The following is an 18,417-nucleotide window of genomic DNA, read 5'->3' on the forward strand; positions in this document are numbered from 1 at the left end:
TTTTTTTTTTATTTTTTATATTTTTTCCCTAACAGATTTGTTTTTCATTTGAATTGTACAGGTTATACGTCACATTAAAGGTGGGAAAAGTTTTGAAATTATTTATTGTGGTCTCATTTTTTTATATCACAAAAACCTGGCATTTTAAAAGAGGTGTGTACACTTTTTATATCCACCGTAAATGAGAATTGTTGCATTGTGGGGCATACCTATAGCAAGTAGTAATAGTTACAGGTAAACTGTTTAGTAAATTCTATGGTGTGTGTGTGTGTGTGTGTGTGTGTGTGTGTGTGTGTGTGTGTATATATATATATATATATATATATATATATATATATATATATACATATATATATATATACATATATATTTAAATGCGTGTGTGTGTATATAATCAAACAGAACAATGACTATTTTCCGTAGACAAGTGTGACTCCTTCATTTGGGGAGATTTTCCCTTCTTCATGTGGGCAACCATGAAGTTAGTACTGAGTCCAGGAAGTGTATGGGGAAACTTGACCTCACCAGATGGGAGGAGGAGAGGCACTGGGGGCTACAAAAACATGTTTTCGTTTTTCACCTATTTGACTGTTTGACATTTTGAGCATTTGTGTTTGGTGATGCAGTTTTGTGGTATCTTGTCTGTCAGGGTTTCATTCTAGATCCATTCCATTTATTTATTTTTTGATCATTTTTATTTTAATTGCCTTCCTCTTTCCATTCATATCAGCTGCTTTAGGCTTTATCTGGTTTTATGAAAGAGAGGGGTATAGTTACAACACTTTACCCTAACTTAAATTTCACTTTGTCTCCTTCAGTATAGCTGCATAGGACACTGTTTTTTTTTTCCTGAGGTAAGTTTTTTTAATTTAATATTTGGTGTTCTTATTTATATTTGTTGATTTTTTTTTTTGTACTAATGTGTTTTATCTATATTTTTGAATATTGGTGCATTTTCATTTTAAAAAGCTTTTGCTCTTTTTCTCTATTCTCTGATTGGCTGATTTTAAGCATTTATTTTCATTTTTATTGAAGTATTTGCATATTTTGAATTTTTTGTGGATGGGATGCAGTGCTGGTTGCCCGGCAACCTTTCAGATTGCATGTTTAATTAGTTTTTTTCCCAATGTAGTGAATGAGAGAGATTGCTTGATTTTTTTTGTACGCATTAGTTTGTACTTTGTTTTGTTGTTGGATTTAGCATTTTGAACATTGTATGGTCAAATTATATATTTGGGGTATATTTTAAGGTTGGTGGTTTCGATTTTTTTTCCCCCACTCTTATTTTGCCCGGTCAGTTTACTTTAATCATGATGGCATAATCAACTTTGAAGATATTTATTTTTATATTTACAGTTTGTACTAGATTTGTATTTTTATTATACCACTTCCTTTTGTGGGTCCAAGGTTAGGAGACACAATTTGTTGTTGCTCATCTCTTTAAGGGCCATGTTACTGTGTGATTGCCATGTCCTGTCAACTTTGTGTTCACAGATATCTGAACAGTGCTCAGATTATAACACCTACCTGAACCTCAGTTGGAGTTTGGCTGGTTTCTGTAAAAAAGCTGCTGTTGTGTATGCCTTCAGTTTAGTTAATAAAAATGTGTAGTTAAAAATATTAAAAATTGATACAAATGCATGTGCTTGCAAGCGCAGTCATTTCCCTTTGAAATGCAGAGTTTATTATCTAAACCTGGAACTATAGCTGTATAAACATTCAGAAGTATATTTTAATTGTCTCCCTGGCACAGAAGGATGAAGTGAAAACTTTGTGTCACATGTAACCCATACTCAGAAAAAAACTGGGATGTTGATATTTGTCGAACAGTATCAGTGGCTCTGCACTGAGGTGGATGGCGAATTGCAGTGACAGGCCACTTTAGTTGATCATAAACAGCTTGTTTTCTGAGTTGCACCGTGTGTGAACTAAGCATTAGGGGTTGTGTGAGTCTCTGACAAATGTTTTTCTTGATCTTGTCCTCACAACTAAGTGCAGGCATCTTTTGAATCTCATATTTTTTTTATTGCTTGAACATTATTAGGTTGACAGTGCTTAACCCAGATAGCAGGGAAGTCGAATGTTCCACATTTACCACTAAAGTCTTGCTGCTTTATTCCAGTGTCTAACCATTAGAAGTGATTTACTCCTCACAAGAAAACAGTAGGCTTCTGCTAAATTTTTAAGTCCCTACTGAAGTCATTGTGTGTGTGTGTTTGGCTTGAGCTTCAACAAGTGGTATTGACTCACTTCCAAAATGTATTCCTAAATTCCCAGACTCTGACCATTCCAGCCTGCAGTGTTAATTGTAGGGACTGTTTCTTATTAATTATTTTTCTTATTAATTCATAGTTCTGCTTCCTTTACAGTAGACCCCTTCTGCGATTCAACATACACACGTGTTTTTCTTACGGTCTTACCTCATTCCGTCAGTGTGTACTTTCATGCTCTTGACAGTTAACCAAATATCTGTTTATAATTTGTGTACTGCCAGTATATTAGGCTGTTTTTCATAATGTGTGGGTGATATTTCTGCATCTAATATCTGTTTATAATTAATGTATTGCATATATTTTAGAGCCCAGTATTTTTCTCTGCATCATATTTGCCAATGATATTTCTAACCCTCATTTGTTGCTGCTGTTCGTTGTTCATGTTTATACTGTTTTCATTGTCAGTTAATCATATTCATTTCTGTGTTATTTTCATTGTGGTTAATTTTTCATGTTGGAGTTTTTCTCCCTGAGCTTCTGATAAAAAGAGGTTTTACGACCTAGTCAGACTTTCCAAATCAACAGTACAAACAAATACATTTTCACTGTGTACATTTGTGCATTCTCAGTAAAAAAAAAAGCTTAAGGAAAAAGGGAAGCACAGGGGATTTCCATAAAAAATAACATCTTTAAAAATGGAAATTGACACTGATCGTGTCTTCAGGAGCAGTCCATAGGTACTGCTGGACCTTTCCATCAGAGTGGAGCCGGTCTATCACCAGAACCTGAAGTTAAGACTTGTCCCACCCAGTTCAGGAGGTAATGTACTTTTTTCCTGACAAAAGTTGAAAAGTATTAAAAGAAAATATCCTTCCTTGGAGAGGATTCCCAGGGTGAGTCTTGTTCCTTTTATTGTTGTGGATCAAAAGACCATCTTTTTTACCTACTTTTTTTTCAAGCAGTTACCAGCTGTTGTGCTGGTGATGCTTATGGAACAGATTACCAATGAGTCGGGCACCCAGTCCCAAACAGACTGTTATTCATATTTCGTGGACATCTGATATGCATATGCCTGAGGTTTGCTAGTCCAGGGGTTAGACATATTTCCTTTGGTGTCATAGGCTTCTGTGTTTATGAACACATTTCATAATTGTATACATATTTCTAGATTATTTTGTCCAAGGTCTGCCAGTCATTACCCCTGTACTTGGTCTGTACATCTTGTTAATTCCTCCTTGAGGTACTGATCATTGCACCCCACATTATCTCATGGGTATCTGCTTTTTCAGTGAAGATTTAATCTGCAGTGCCCTGTTAGCTTGTAATAATTGGTTTAAGATCATGCAGGCAGCCATAGGGGACCTAAATTTATATGTAGGCCAACCCCTCCCCCCATGTAACCCAAGTATACATTCCACCAAAGTGGGGCCCCCATGCATCCTCTGATTTTGACTATATTGATTGAGCCATGTTTGTCATGACCATGCTCAGATGCATGATACTGCGTTATACCCTAGCTGCTGCTAGGAGGTCAGTGTCAAGTTGGAAAGCAACACTCCCCCAGTGATTGTGCTGATGTTGGTGGCCTATTGTTATCTCCTCTTACTAGGCTCTTTCATTGCCTTAATTGTTGGCCAAATGTAGGTCAACAGGGTCACAGGCCTTTATTCTTGTTCACCATGACAGTGGCTGCATAAGTATGTTTTGTTATGGTGCAGAAGCTACTTCACATTTGAGGGCTGTGTATAAACCATTTCAGGGCAGACCAACTTAAAAATGAAAGCCCACTCAGTCTTTTTATATTCTGAAGAAGAGGAATCCACTTCCAGTGCTACAACACCTCTACGGGTAGTTATGTACAGAATGTAAGTGAATGTACCTTGTGTCTTATGCCTTTGTGGCTGTATCCCAGATGTTCCTGTATAGGAGATAAGGTAATGTTGAGTATCCCTGAGCTTACAGCACTGAAATGCTACAAAATTGTGTTACTACCATAAGGAAATACCAATGTGGTGCATCCCCAACATAGACGCAGGACTGTGCATCCAATTCTGGTCCCACATCCAGGCCTCTGTCAAGTGTCAGCATCTTTTTACTGTCACTAGACAGAGGTACCAGGAAGTCCAGTGTGGAGATGAGGCTAGTCTGTACCATTTGATCCCCACCTATGATTAGCCTATTCCATGCAGCGGTGTGAGCACTGGTGCAGGCATGCAGGATCATAGTTTTAACCCAGCATTAAACCACATGGACTGACCTATTTTGGCCACAGACTGCATTAACATTTGCCACCACCTCATGCTAAACAATTTCCCAAAAGGCCCAGTTGGTCTTGTCTGTGTTAAATATCTGCCATCTATTTTCACAGAAGGCCTGCAGTGACATATCAGGCTCTCTGTACCTGGAAAATATCTTAAGATGCTTCCGCTGTTCATATGTTGTGTATTTACATATAATTGTGGACATTGAGTGGGCACAAAATATGTGCAGCACTGTCTGTCCTGGTTGGAAACCCATGTGGCAGCAGTCCTGCCATAAGGTGCCATACTCCATTATTACAGAGTACTTCCTGGTAACAGTCTGGTTAGGACAGGATGTAGACCAGCATAGACATCTATTGTGTGCCCCACATTTTCACCTTTGCCCTGTATCAGTTATCTAGTGCGTCTCCCCCTGTCCCACTCCATCCACTATGTACCATATCTGATCCATAGATACAGATTTTGTGTATTACAACAAACTTCTATCTGTATGAGCTTCCTACCAGGAGCCATACTCCACTTTACGCAGCCCCACAGCCAAGCTTTTGGTGAGCTGCTACTGCCTGCATCTATGCCCTGTCATATCTCTTTCATCACTGTAACATTCCCCATGTTCCCCATTCATAGGTAGGTACTAGGATATCGGCCCTAGGGCCCATACAAGCCTAGCCAAAAAATGTACCCTGGCTTTCGCCACCCAAGAAAATTATTTTCCTGTGTCCCTGTCGAGCAGAGCCACAGAAGTTATCCCCGGGGTGAATTTCCCATTTCCCATCCAATCATCAAGATTTTTCTTGAAGAGTGCTAATGAGGAGCTCTGTTTGACATAGATAGGTAGTCTGTTCCAGAGTATGGGAAGTCTCTGGGACAGGAATCTATCCCTCCAGCATGTTCTGTTTATTGTGGTGACAAGGTTTAGGTCTCTAGAGCGTGTAGCTCGGAGGGATTGGGATTTCTTTAAGTGGAGCATGTCCAACAGCTCTGGGTTTGACATAGCTTTGTATGTTGGGCAGAGATCGCCCCTGAGTAGGCGATGTGCGATGGAGTAAAACTGTAGTTTTTTTGAGACGGTCTGCATAGGGCATCTGTTTGAGGCCAGTAATCCTCTTTGTGAGGTATTTCTGTGGTCTTTCCAGTTGTTGTAGATGTCTTGTGAGGTACATACCAAAAGGGGCGTTGTACTCTATAATGGGTCTAATGAGTGATGAGTAGAGGGGAACAATGACCTCTTTTTTTCTGGATGAGAATCCTTTTGTGATGAGATGAGCCACGTAGAAGGATTTCTTGACCACTGTGGCGATGTGATTATCAAAGGAGAGACTACTGTCCACCTGTGTCCCAAGGTCTCATCACATTTTCGGCATTAAGTAGACTACCAGCTATGTGGTAGTTCATGGGTACAGAGTTTTTACCAAAGGTGATGACAGTACACTTTTTGGCATTGAGCTTCAGGCCATGGCTTTGACACCAGGTATCTGTCTCAGTGAGGCCCTTTTGTAGTTTGTCCACATCGTTAGGAGTTTCGATTATGGCTCCTAGTTTGTAGTCATCTGCAAACTTTGTTAGCCAAAGACCTTCTGTGTTGGCCTGCACTTCAGAGAAGTAGATACCAAACAGGAGAGGACCCAGGACTGAACCCTGTGGTACTCCACTTGTCACTGGTCTGATGTTGGATTTGGAATCCGCTACTTTCACAGTGTGGGTTCTGTCCTTGAGCCAGTTGGCAACCCATCTTGTGACATAGGGATTTATACCTAGTTAGTGAGCTTATCTATAATTCCAGAGTGGGGGATGGTGTCGAAAGCCTTGGTGAGATCTAGATAAGCTGTGTGAACCATTTTACCCTCATCTATGGCTTTGGTTACTGCTTCAAAGAAGTCAATCAGGTTTAGGAGACATGATCTGCCGTTTACAAATTCAAACTGGGTAGGGTCCAGAGTTTGGAGATTACCACTGTCTTTGTTTATGAGTTCCACGATGATGCGTTCCATGGCCTTGCAGACCAGGCTCGTCAGGCTAATGGGGCGCTAGTTCCCGGGGTCCGTCGTGGCTCCCCCTTTGTGGAGTGGGATAACCGTCGTGGTGCTCCATTCAGTGGGTACAAAGCCTGAGGTGAGGCTATGATTGAACATGGTACTTAGGTAGGGTGCCAGTTCATTCTGTAGTTCATGTAGAATGCAGCCTGGGATTTGTCAGGTCCCATGGATGCTGTGTTCTTGGCTTTGGAGAGTGTTTTTTACCTGTGCAGCCATGATTATAGGAACTTTGCATTCTTCCGGTATAGAGATGGGCCCTGTAGGGGGTGAGAGGGGGGTAAAGTTAGCACTGAACCTATCTGCTAGGATGTTGGCAATATCAGTTGGTTCTGTATATTTAGTGCCATTGTGCTGTACCTCAGAGCAGATCTGAGTGTTCCCATTTAGATTCTTGACATAGCTATAGAATGCTTTGTGGTTGTCTTTAGAGTCAGTGGCAATTTTGTTTTCATAACTAGCTTTGGAGGATTTTATGAGGGATCTCAGCTTCTTACTGAGGTTGACCAGGGAGTTCCTCCAGTCATGGGATTTTACTCTTTTTTGCAACAGTTTCTTTCTTCTGTTGTAGAGTTTGTTTATGGCAGAAGACCACCAGATTGGCTTCCTTTTTTGGAGGATAACATCTTGGTTCTGTTAGGGATAGCATGATCCATGCACTTATGTAAGTGCTTATAAAGTGCATTTGTGTAGGATTCGGCAGTCATACCTCTATTGTCCGTCTGCATGGGTGTCATGAAGTTTGCCACTTCTGTCTTAAGAAGTGTGAAGTTGGCTTTGGAGAAGATTTTTACGATGGTTTCCCTAATTGGGGCTGGGGGTGGGATGTGGATGTCTAGGCTGATTAGCTTGTGGTTGGATCTGACCAACGAGGAATTGACCTCTGGTGTGGAACACCAGTTTCCCATGTTGGTATTGACCAGGTCTAGGATATTGCTGCCCCTGGTAGGGGTGTGAATAAGTTGATCCAAGGCGTTGGAATTTATGAATTCTAGAAAACGTTGAGCAAAAGAGTTGGTACATGAGTAGTTTTCCCAGTTAATGGTGGGGTAGTTGAAATCGCCCATTATTAGGGTGTTGGGTTGTACCCTAATACTTTCCAGTGTATCAAGAAATGAGGAGTGTGAATCCTAGGGCATGGTGGGGGGGGTCTGTAGCAAGCTACAATTTGGATTGCGGTCTTGCCAAGAGTTAGTTGCACTTGGATAATCTTGGATGCATTATGCTGTGCAACTAGCCTGGAGGTGTGGATATCCTTAATGAATATGGACACGCCTCCGCCTTTAGTGCTTCTTTCTGGGTTAGGTGGCCGAAAGGTGTGGTATGAATTGAAGCCTGGTAATGCAGGGGTGCTCTCTGGAGCTTTGAACCAGGTCTCTGTCACTGCACAGTTGTCCATGTTCTCCATTTTAAGGAGTGCCTCAAGTGAGTGCATTTTGAGGTTTAGACTTTTAGCATTGAGTAGCATTTCCCTCAGATTTTGCTTGCTTGTACCTGTTACGATGGTAAATTGGTCATTTGAGCCTTGCTTAAAAAAGGAAGCTGTTGTAGAGCAACCTCCCCTCCCAAAATTAAGTTGCAGTTATTTGTCTGTAATCCTGCCAGTGGTATTGTGTACCCTTATACAGTAGATATTCCTCATTTCTGTTATATGTAAACCAGTGTGTTTATTTAATGCAGAGATACTTCACATCCCTCCCTGTTTTCACAGTCCCACTGTTAGCATATTACTGTGGAGCAACCACGACAACAGTAAAAGAATAATAGTTATGCAGTCACTCTTCCCCTTGCTAATGGCCTGTTTACTCTTATTAAAGTAGATGAACAGTTCTTCCCTCCCTAGACCAATATAAATATTTCTTTTATCATCCTGTCACTAATCCTGAAAAAATTAGGAACACCACAATTGCAACGGTTGTTTACATCAGGCTATTTTAAGCTCATGAAGTGGCAGTTGTGTTGATGAACCGATTTAGGGTAAATATGTCTGAATTACACATTTAGTGCAATGTCTTGCAGCTCTTCATTGTACAATAAGGCTAATACCTGACCATCCGCATGCATCCACATATGCATGGGCAGGTTCATGATTTACATGGGGCCACAGTTTTCTTAATCTGCCTGTTCAGGGCCAATATCTTTTGCCCAGCACACCTGCCCCCATGCAGCAGTGTTGTTGACACTTGACTATGTACTGGCATTAGGCCATATTGCACTTTTCTGCTGTCTGTTGGTGCATCACCTGATTCCTGCAGTGCACATCACCGTGAATCAGATAGTGTTTCCCACTGAAAGAAACCTGTTAAATGAAGTGGCTTCTGAAGGGGCTGAATCTGGAAGGGCTCCCACTTGGTGTAGGAGGGATACTTAAATATTTCTCTTCCTCCTGTATTGCCACCATTGTGAGTGGCTGCTGGGGCACTTCTGTGAGGTACCCCAGGACAAAGTAGATTTCTTGCCAGAGTGGAGAGTTGTGTCATAAACACCTTCCACTTTGAAGAGTAGTGCTGGCTTCACTACAGTGGCCTAAAGAAGTGCCACCATGATCTCCTTTGCCAGTGGGAATAAGAGGTTAGTGAGAGAGGGAGAGACCGACAGGAGTTCTGCATTTAGTAGTAGCTACTAGTGTTTGCTTATACATTGGTAGACATACTTGTTTCATCCATGTGTAGACCCTTGTGTTCACGGACATGTTTCTTTTCCTAAGTTTTTCAGCATTTGGTGTAATATAGGAAAACAGAATGATATGCTAGAGGAGGCAAGAAAGTCTGTCCAGGCATTGGTACAAATTTGGAATGTATGTTCTACTCTTTATATTGGTTAATCGCCTGCTTCATTGTCTGTTTGCTTTGTTGCTAATAATTAAATAATTGCTTACAGTTTTGCTTTGTGTCACATACCTTGTGGCTGTAGGTTGAATTGTTTTGCTGGCCATCCTACCACCAGGAATCCTAATTGTGGCATGGTGATGCCAATTGGGCTGACAGTGAGTGTGCCACCACCATACCAGGTGTCAGTCTCCTTTGGACTTGTTGATTGGTGTCATTCAGTACCATGTTCTCATATCCATCTACACTGCCATGAATGTACATTGTCCTGGTTAGTCTGCCATGCTGTTAAATTATGTTTTGGTAGACAAGTAGTGATCAGTTCCTTGCAGAGTTGATTGAAGACATTGAATGTCACAGAAATATTGATGTTTTTAGATGTTCATAAATGAACATCACAGACTGTGGAGTACTACGAGGGGGGGGGGTGCAACCTGTTTGAGCTGTTCTTGCCACAGTAGCCAGTCTTCCAAATGTATGTCTAGCAGTTAAGCAAGGAAAAAAAAGGCAAATGCTGTTTTGCCCCCTTGTAATGAGGATAACTTTGTTCATCATGCAAGTTAAAGGGCAATATCTGGAAGGTGTGCCATTCTAGCTAGAGTTCTGCCCCCCCCCCCCCCAAAAAAAAAGTCGTTTGCCAAGCACCAAGTCCTGCCTTTGTTTGATTGCTTGACTTGGTTCTCTTGGTACATTTTTGTTATAGCTCCCAATATAATTGGATTCCAGAAGAGCGTCCTTTGTTTAAAGCATTCTGTTTAAAGGCTTATTTAATTAGCCTTCTGCTGTTCAGGATTAAATAAGTTATGGTTGGATATTAACCATGGACCAGGCTATCCTTTGATTTTTTTCCTTCTAGTAATGGTAGAAATATGTTAAGTAGAATGCTTTCACAGTCTGGCTGCTTACTATCAAGTCCAGTCTGTTCTATTTCCTGGTACAGGTATGTGTGACTTTGCTGTTTTAAAGGCCAGTATACAGTAATGATTCCAGGAAGTTTTAATTCCTTCATATAGGAAACTGTCATAGTAGTGTGCTTGGGGAAATGGATCAATTTGTTGGCATAAGCACTAAATACTTACTTGGATGTTTGCTGCATACCAGTTCAGAACAGTGTGGTTTACTTTTTAAGGTGTTGCTTGCTAGTTCATTGAAATATTTGAAAGAACAAATTTTCACTGAACATGTTTTGAGGGGACATGTTCCCCTTGAGGGTTCCTTGACACATTGAAATTTTCTATTTAAGAATAAATTGTTTACATCCCACATTTGGGAGTATAATAAAAAGATATGAAGTTATGTCTTTTAGTATGGAGGGGTTATACAACGGTCCAACTTTAATCTTTAGTTCAGCCACAAAACATTTGCAGATTTACCAGTATGATCGTTGTCATTTGCATTTGTAAAGGTTTGATTAATATGCAGGTAATTTCCTTTTGACAAGCAGTAGTATACCATAACCATGCTTGCATATCTTCTTTGGCTCTGAAATACTTGGTAGGCATTTAATACTAACTAATGCTGAGATTAGGTCTTCAGGTTTTTGCAATGACTCATTTTTTTTCCGCATAACTTTAATTGCATATATTTAGCCAACCTTCCTGTTTTAGTTTTAGTAGTAGTGGTGTTCACATCAGAATTTGTAAGCAGTTCTGTCTTTTTATTCTGGTATTTTAATATATTTGCTATAGTTGTGTGACTCCCATTAGCTGCAGCAGAGGTTACAACATTAAAACTAAAGGCAGTTGAAGAGGTTGGGGAGTGAGAAAGAGAGTTCTGCATTTAGTAATAGTGACTGGTGTTTGTTTATATGTTGGTGAATCTGAGGAATCCCCCCCCCCCCCCGAAGTGATGTGGGGTACAAGAGGCTGGTGTAGGAGGATAATAAGACCATGAATGATGAGTGTGTATGCTTCTGTGTGCATCTTTCTCTCTCTGTCTCTCTCGTGTACTTTAAGCAACATTGATAATGAAGTAATGGATTATGTTTTGATGATCTTTGTGCATACATGTTAGAGGTAAGAGTTAAATTGACTAGTATTTTAAAGGAGGTGGTTCTTACTATGTACAGCAGTTAAGTTTAGCATGTCTAACTGCATTTAGCCAAAGGTAATCATACAGTTAGTGTTGCATATCATCTGAGTCTATTAGTAAATAACCTTAGGAAGTGGAAGGTAAGGTAGGGTCCCACCCTGTTTAGCCAAAAGCAATTATGCTGCAAGTCTGTGAGCTACACATGTAACAGAACTTATAGGGTAGTAGTGCACCTTACCCAGGATCATCACAGATCACCATGTAGCATTCTAGTTAAGGCATAGTCTTTAGTTCATTGCAATAATGTATTTGTTACTCCGGTATATATCCAGCCTTCTGTAAAGCAAAACAAGTAAACTTTTGGTATAGTAAACAAGCTTGGACTCCGTGTCTACAGCTTCCCCTTGGTGAGTGTATACAGTTATTAATTGTCCACAATAGATTTCTTGCAAAGCCTTTCAATAATTTTAACAGGGGAAACACAAACATGTGCTTCATTTTATATAAGCAATGTCTTTCGGCTTTTCTCGGTTAGGGGTTGCCACAGTGGATCACCGGTCCACAAATTGATTGGCAGTGGTATATTTACTGTGTCGAATTGCCAGCCCAGTGCCCAACCTTCATAGAAGGCACACATGCAGACTCCGCACAGAAGGCACTCCAACCAAAAATCAAACCGGAGAACCCCTTGCTGTGAGGGTTAAGAAGAATGTGAGATCTTGGTATATCATGCTTAAGTTGCCTTTTCTAACTTTATATGGCTAATGTCTTTCATAACTTTCCATTTAGTGATGTGATTTTTTTTTTATAGAATTTCTTAACTTGTTTACTTTCCATTTACTGAGTTATTACATACGAGGTGGTACTTAGCTGGCTTATTGCAACAGTCTCAGTAAGAAACATATAATGTGACATTTTTATTTTTCAAGTTACTGTGCAAGCCTGACCATTCTTGGCATGATTTGTATTTGTACTGCCAGTCAGTGCCTTTGGATAAAAAGTCTGTCTAGACCACTTCTGTTATAAGCTATATTTGACTGTTACCTAGTCTCTCATGTATCTGTACCCCTGTACTGAACTTGCAGCTTCCATCTATCAAGATCACTGCAGTAATTGCTGCAATTTCTTTCAGCTACCCCTTCAAATGATGATGGGCCCAGTGATGAGTTAACTGGTGATACTGTTCCGGAATCTGTAGAAGATTCTTCATCAGCAGAGCAAGTCACACTGAGCCATGAACCTGTTCAAAGCACTGAAGGTGAGCATGTTTGATTTTGACACTTGTGAATCAAAGTATATCATTAATGGCCTCTGTTGCAGCTCAGAAGACACTAAGTGATACATCCTTGTGTTTTGTATTTATTAATTTGCTTTTGTATTTATTTAACACGTGTAATAGCTGGGTGGCGAGGTTGTCCCTTGGGACCCTTTTCATCTATAACCTGGGACATAGACAAACTACATTGTTACATTGAGCATACATTGTTGTGTAATCTCCAAAAATCAGGAGATGTATTTGAAGATACAGCCTCGGACTTGTGAATGATGTCGAATCAAGAAATTAGTTTAATTCTGGTGACAAGGTCAAAAACGCACAAATTAACATAGTGAGAAAGCTTCCTTTAAATCAAAACTAGTATGGAGATAACACAAATATGTGGAGCCTTTTGAAACGTGGCATCCAGAACGGCTATTTATAAAAACTTCCCTTATTAAAAATCACATTATTGTCCACTCAATGGCACATAAGTGATAAAGTCCTGATTGTGGTATAGATGACCTGGGTTAATTTAGTGACCCTGGATCTGGAAGAGCCACTGACAGGAGGAAAGAGTGGCTGATGCTGAAAGCATCTTGACCCACTGCATGACTGGCTGCTAGCAGAGGTAATAAATCCAACATGCAGCAGTCTGGTCAACACATCCACACTCACCAAACTGTGCATTGCATAGTAGTAGCCCCAGCTTTAGGACAAGCACACTGTAGTGTGTGCTTGTGTGTGTGTGTGGCGGCGAGTCAGTGGTGCAGCAGTTAATGTTGTTACCTCACAGCAAGAGGTTCTCCGGTTTGATTCTTGGCTGGGGTGCCTTTTGTGCAGAGTCTGCATGTCCTTCCCGCATTCGCATGGGATTCCTTCCTCATTCCAAAAACATTTTCTCTCTGGGCCTCCCCTGAAAATGGGCTCTGCTGCAGTCGGACTTTCCTGGTAAACTAATGTTAAAGTAAAATAAAATATGTATATATGTAAATACATATATATGTGTGTATATATATATATATATATATATATATATATATGTGTGTGTGTGTGTACATGTATGTATGTATATATATGTATACATATATATATATATATATATATATATATATATACACACACACACACACACACACACACACACACACACACACACACACACACTGTTAACTAGGATATTGGCTATTTCCTTTGAGTCAGAGTGGGCAGTGTTATTGGGGACTGGCTTTGAACTTTGCTGAGCATTAGCTCTTAATTTCCTGACATAGTTAAAGAAAGATTTGCAGTTATTTGTGGTTTTAGTGGCTATCTTAAGTTCATATTCAGCTTTGGGCTTTATAATGGTTCCCTTACTAGTTGCTTAAGTGTGCTTTTCAGATAGGTAGAGTGAGATATTTTAAAAGCAATAAGGACTTTCTTAATCGTATTATTTCATTTATTTATATGGATATTCCACAACATTTTTTTAATTTCTGATTGTATTCTGTGGGGGTAAGGACTGTCTTATCAATACAACTATACAAGTGCGAATATAACTCAGAGGTTAGATAGCAGTTTTAGCAATGAGGTTTATTATAGAAGGATTGCAGTGGAATTTATTTAGTGCATCAAGTAACTAAAGAAGTTTGCTTTTGATAGCTGCCTAAACACAGAGGTATTTGCAGGGGGGAATACCCGTAGTTTTTAAGGGAAAAGGTCACCGATTTATAGTTTGGTTTAACAAGGGAAGATGAAACATATGGGGGTGTGCAAGAAGACAACTAATTTGTGAGGTCAAGGTCAGTGTCATTTGGGCCCTTAGTAGGCTGCTTAAATTTTGTGTAAGGAATTTAACAATTTATGTCTGCCAGTTTGTTGATGGATTGTTGAAATCCCCCAGACAAAAGATATGCAAATTATTGAGGATTTCAGCTTAGGTGTTAAATTGGTTAGCATGTTTAGAAGTGGACTCGGGGGTGGGGGGGGTTTACAAGCAGTGAAGTGTTAATCTTGTTTAGTGTGATTTCTACACTGAAAAATATGGTTTTATAAATTAAGTTCAAATATAGTGTCCAAAGGAATCTGTTATGAGGTGATATCATTTCTTGTCTTTGAATCTTTACATCATTCTGGGAGATGGCTAAATATCACTCAAGACCAGTGTCTTTCCTGCCTTAGAAACATGCATAGCATAGCAAGCTTAGTCATATCTTTCTGCCTGCCCCACTAAGGTCATTCATCCCCATATGGGCCAATATCATTTCATAATCAGATTTGTCAGAATGGAGAATTTTAAGAGCCCTTGTTGCATCCCAGATCCTGGCTGCAGAAAGATGTCACCCTGTTCTTATCCACCGTGGTGAGAGTGGTGTCCTTATGCCTGAAAGGCACTGCCTTGGGTAGTTGCAATCTAATTGGGCCTTAAGGGCTTTGAGTCCATTTACTGTTGTGAGTTTGCAGTGTGAGGGTGACGTGTTGCTGTGTGAACTAATCACTGAGGTTTCTTGTCTTTAGCCTGGTAGGCCTAGGCAGTGCTTTTTAACAACTTCAGTGTAAGGTGATTTATTGAAAATGTGAAATGTTAGAAATGTGCAGGAGGAAAATGGTGATCAGTAACAAGTACCAAATGTATATCGGATAGGCAGATCCTAAATTAGCTTACTGAGTAAAACTAACTAGTAGCAGCTGTGAGTAACACCCTAGTCCAGTGGATTTGGGTACAGTAACTGGAGAGCAGTAGCTACGGTTAGTCTAAATGAATAGTTCCGAAGTGCAGTAACTGTAAAGCAAATAGTTTCCGCCCAGTACCAGTAATGCAGTCTGCTGATTAATATTCTGAGACAGGTGATTTAGTACTGACTGTGCAGTACCTGTTGAGCAGTTTTAAATGCTGTAGCAATACAATAATCTGTAATAAGCAGAAGTGCAACAACAGCAGTGATCAAAAAGTGCAATCGTAAGTTCATTTGGTTTCTATCCACCCCAATAACTGGCAACACTGCAGTATTGTCTAGGATATTAACAGTAGCAAGGAGCTACAATGCAGTGTTATTTAAACTTAGTAAAACTAGAGTCCACAGAACATTGCTAATTTTCACCAGTGTGTCCAGAACTGCAGTTAGTAAGCTAATAAATTAAAAAAAAAAAGTGAGAGAGAGCGATTTCACTGTGTAATTTATTTTTTCTTTTTTTCTTTTTATTTATTTGTTTTTATCATTTGTTAACAAGGTTAGTCCCACTAGGGTAATATTCTCTTTACAGGGGAGACTTGAGATGGTATTTATACTTGTTCTTTCAGCTTTTCCCGGTCAGGGGTTGCCACAGTGGATCACCTGTCCGCTAATGATTGGCAGTGGAGTTTTACGGTGTTGAGTTGCCAGCCCAGCGCCCAACCTTCCACAAAAGGCACACACTCACACCTAGGGCCAATTTAGAGTGTCCAATCCACCTACAGCATGTCTTTGGCATGTGGGAGGAAACCGGAGCACCCGGAGGAAACTCACGCGACCACAGGGAGGACATGCAGACTCCGCACAGAAGGCACCCCAGCCGAGGACCGAACCAGAGAACTTCTTGCTATGAGGCGGCAACGCTAACCGCTGCCCCACCGTGGGGAAAATTTGGCCAGGGATATAAGTAAAATGAGTTTTGTCAGGAGCAACAGCGCAACCTGCATCTCAAAAGAGGAATCTATCATTAAGTATATTTTGTGAGTCTGAACCAGATAAGACTTAAAAATACTCAGAAGAAAGCATTCCTGAAGAAGATTACAAAAGCGCGGCAGAGTCCATTTAGTCTACAAGAGACTTTTGTCGAATAGTGAATTGCCTATTACAATCTGACCCACGTACTGTTTATAACTTAGTCTTTCTACTATTTACTCAAGGCAAATTTCTCATGTAGTCTGGCTTTTAGATAATTATCTATAATGCATGGTTTAAACTTTTCAATAACTAAATGGGAAGCTCCCAGCGTTAACAGCCAAGAGCGACGTCACAAATTTTTCAATAAAGAGAAATGCCTACAACACACTCATCCTGAATGGCTATAACCCTGGAGACGTCCCATCTTTTACAATACATAAGCTCACTTTCCGAAATATAAAACATACAGAGCAGCGCTTGAATGTCTTCTTGAAAACCAATAAAGGATCTTTAAGTTCTACAACAGTGTATTTTTTGACTGCCTAGAATCCATCGTAATTAAGAATTTTTTCACAGATGAGCTCCAAATGAAGCAAACAGCTACTCTGAACGAGGCTTCAGCAATAAACTTTTGTACCAACAAAGACCATCGAACGAGCAACTAGCATAGCTGGATAGCTGGTCCCACAATCTTAGGGAACTACCTGGGCTCACTCTCTGTCTACAAATTAAATAAAGCAAAATAAAGAACTAGAATAAAACAAATCTTGCTCCCACAGGTACATCAGAGTGGAGAGGCCAGCGAAAGCCTGATGCACCAGAGCAGTCATGGGACTCTGTTCACAAGACCTCCACCATACAACTGCCCCGAGGTGGTCCTTATCTTTTAGGCTTAACCCTCCACAGGAGTAAGTGAAAATTTCTGAATTAACTACTCCCCCCCCCCCCCCAAATCTCCGGAGGGGCCATTCTCGCGACCTGTGCTACCGCTTATGTTCTGACTCTCATTTTGCTTTACTAGAAAAGCTCACCCAGACTCTGCTACAACTTGCTGTGAGGGAAAGGTTAGTTTGCTTTTGTTTTCTTGTATTTTGCATTGCTTCTGTTTTGTATGTTGTGATTTGTTTTCTTTATGCTGTTTTTTTTTGTATTCTGCTTTTAATTGCATATTAAAACTAAGAAAGAGACCACAGCTGTCTGAGTCACACACACACTGTTGCCACTTTCCCACCCTGGAGCTGTTGTTCTTAAACTCAATGGTCTTTCTAGTTGCCATCTCCTTACATTAATTTGACCACATAAATCACTTCCCTTCAACTATTTATATGTATTGCTCATCCCACAATATTCCATAGAACCATAATTCAGAGTGCCCACCCCCTTTCAGTCTTGTCTTTCTCTTTTAAAATTAGTGGCTGTCCACTTAGACAGCTAAAGCTTATGTTACCCCCTCTTTCATATCTAACTCTTAGTGCACACTGCAGTGCTTGGGATATTAACTGTCTATTTCCATCTTATCTTTAAAATCTGTAACATCTATTGCAAGACCACCAGTTATTGGAGAGCCCACATTCTGTGTCTCAGTTGTCGTATTAGGATTATTGCTTCTGTTTTCTCCTGAAGAGAGAAGGAGCAGAAGGACATTATTTCCTGGAGACTGCTGATCCACCGGAAGGCCTAAACTGCTTCACAGGTGACAGCTGAAAACTTATGCTTATATTCTGCTCCTAGTGAGAGGAGCAGCAGAATGCATCGATTCCTGGCTGCTCCTGGTTGGACAGCGTGGTTCTTTCCTTAATGTTCCTGCTTGGTCTGGGTGCTATTCAAGGCATCTACCAGGAAAAGGCTACAACGAGCCTACAGACCATTGCATTATCTGGGACAAGACTGTGGATCACCAAACAGGCTGTGGCTTACTTCTTATCTTGGGATTGGTGCTAATGTTTTGCTTCTGGTGAGAGAAAAAGCAAAGGAGCATTTTATTCCAACAGAGTGAAGCTGTGGTGAAACCAGCAGTAGTAGTAGCCAAGCAGTAGCCATTCACACAATGCCCCTTTCTTGGTCATTCTTGACGAGCTCGCTCTTTGCTTTCAGTAAGTACTGCTTGATTTGTTTCTAACTTCAGAATATCTGTCTAAGTACTTCATCTTTAAGTTTTTAGGGTGTACTT

The 18,417-nt window shown here is 40.3% G+C and overlaps 1 protein-coding gene across 4 annotated transcripts in view; it reads left to right on the forward strand.

Moving 5' to 3' along the window:
- LOC122793514 (mitochondria localized glutamic acid rich protein) overlaps nt 1-18,417 on the forward strand; it is a 530,827-nt gene that overhangs the window by 401,176 nt on the left and 111,234 nt on the right. For all 4 annotated transcript variants that reach the window (XM_044061639.1, XM_044061637.1, XM_044061640.1 and 1 more), the window contains one exon: nt 12,499-12,624. In XM_044061639.1, the coding sequence (XP_043917574.1) occupies nt 12,499-12,624 (126 nt within the window). The remainder of the gene's footprint in view (nt 1-12,498; nt 12,625-18,417) is intronic.

Source organism: Protopterus annectens, chromosome 2.part0 (assembly GCF_019279795.1).
Source record: "Protopterus annectens isolate FY-2018-M chromosome 2.part0, PAN1.0, whole genome shotgun sequence".
Classification (NCBI taxonomy): Eukaryota; Metazoa; Chordata; order Ceratodontiformes; family Protopteridae; genus Protopterus; species Protopterus annectens.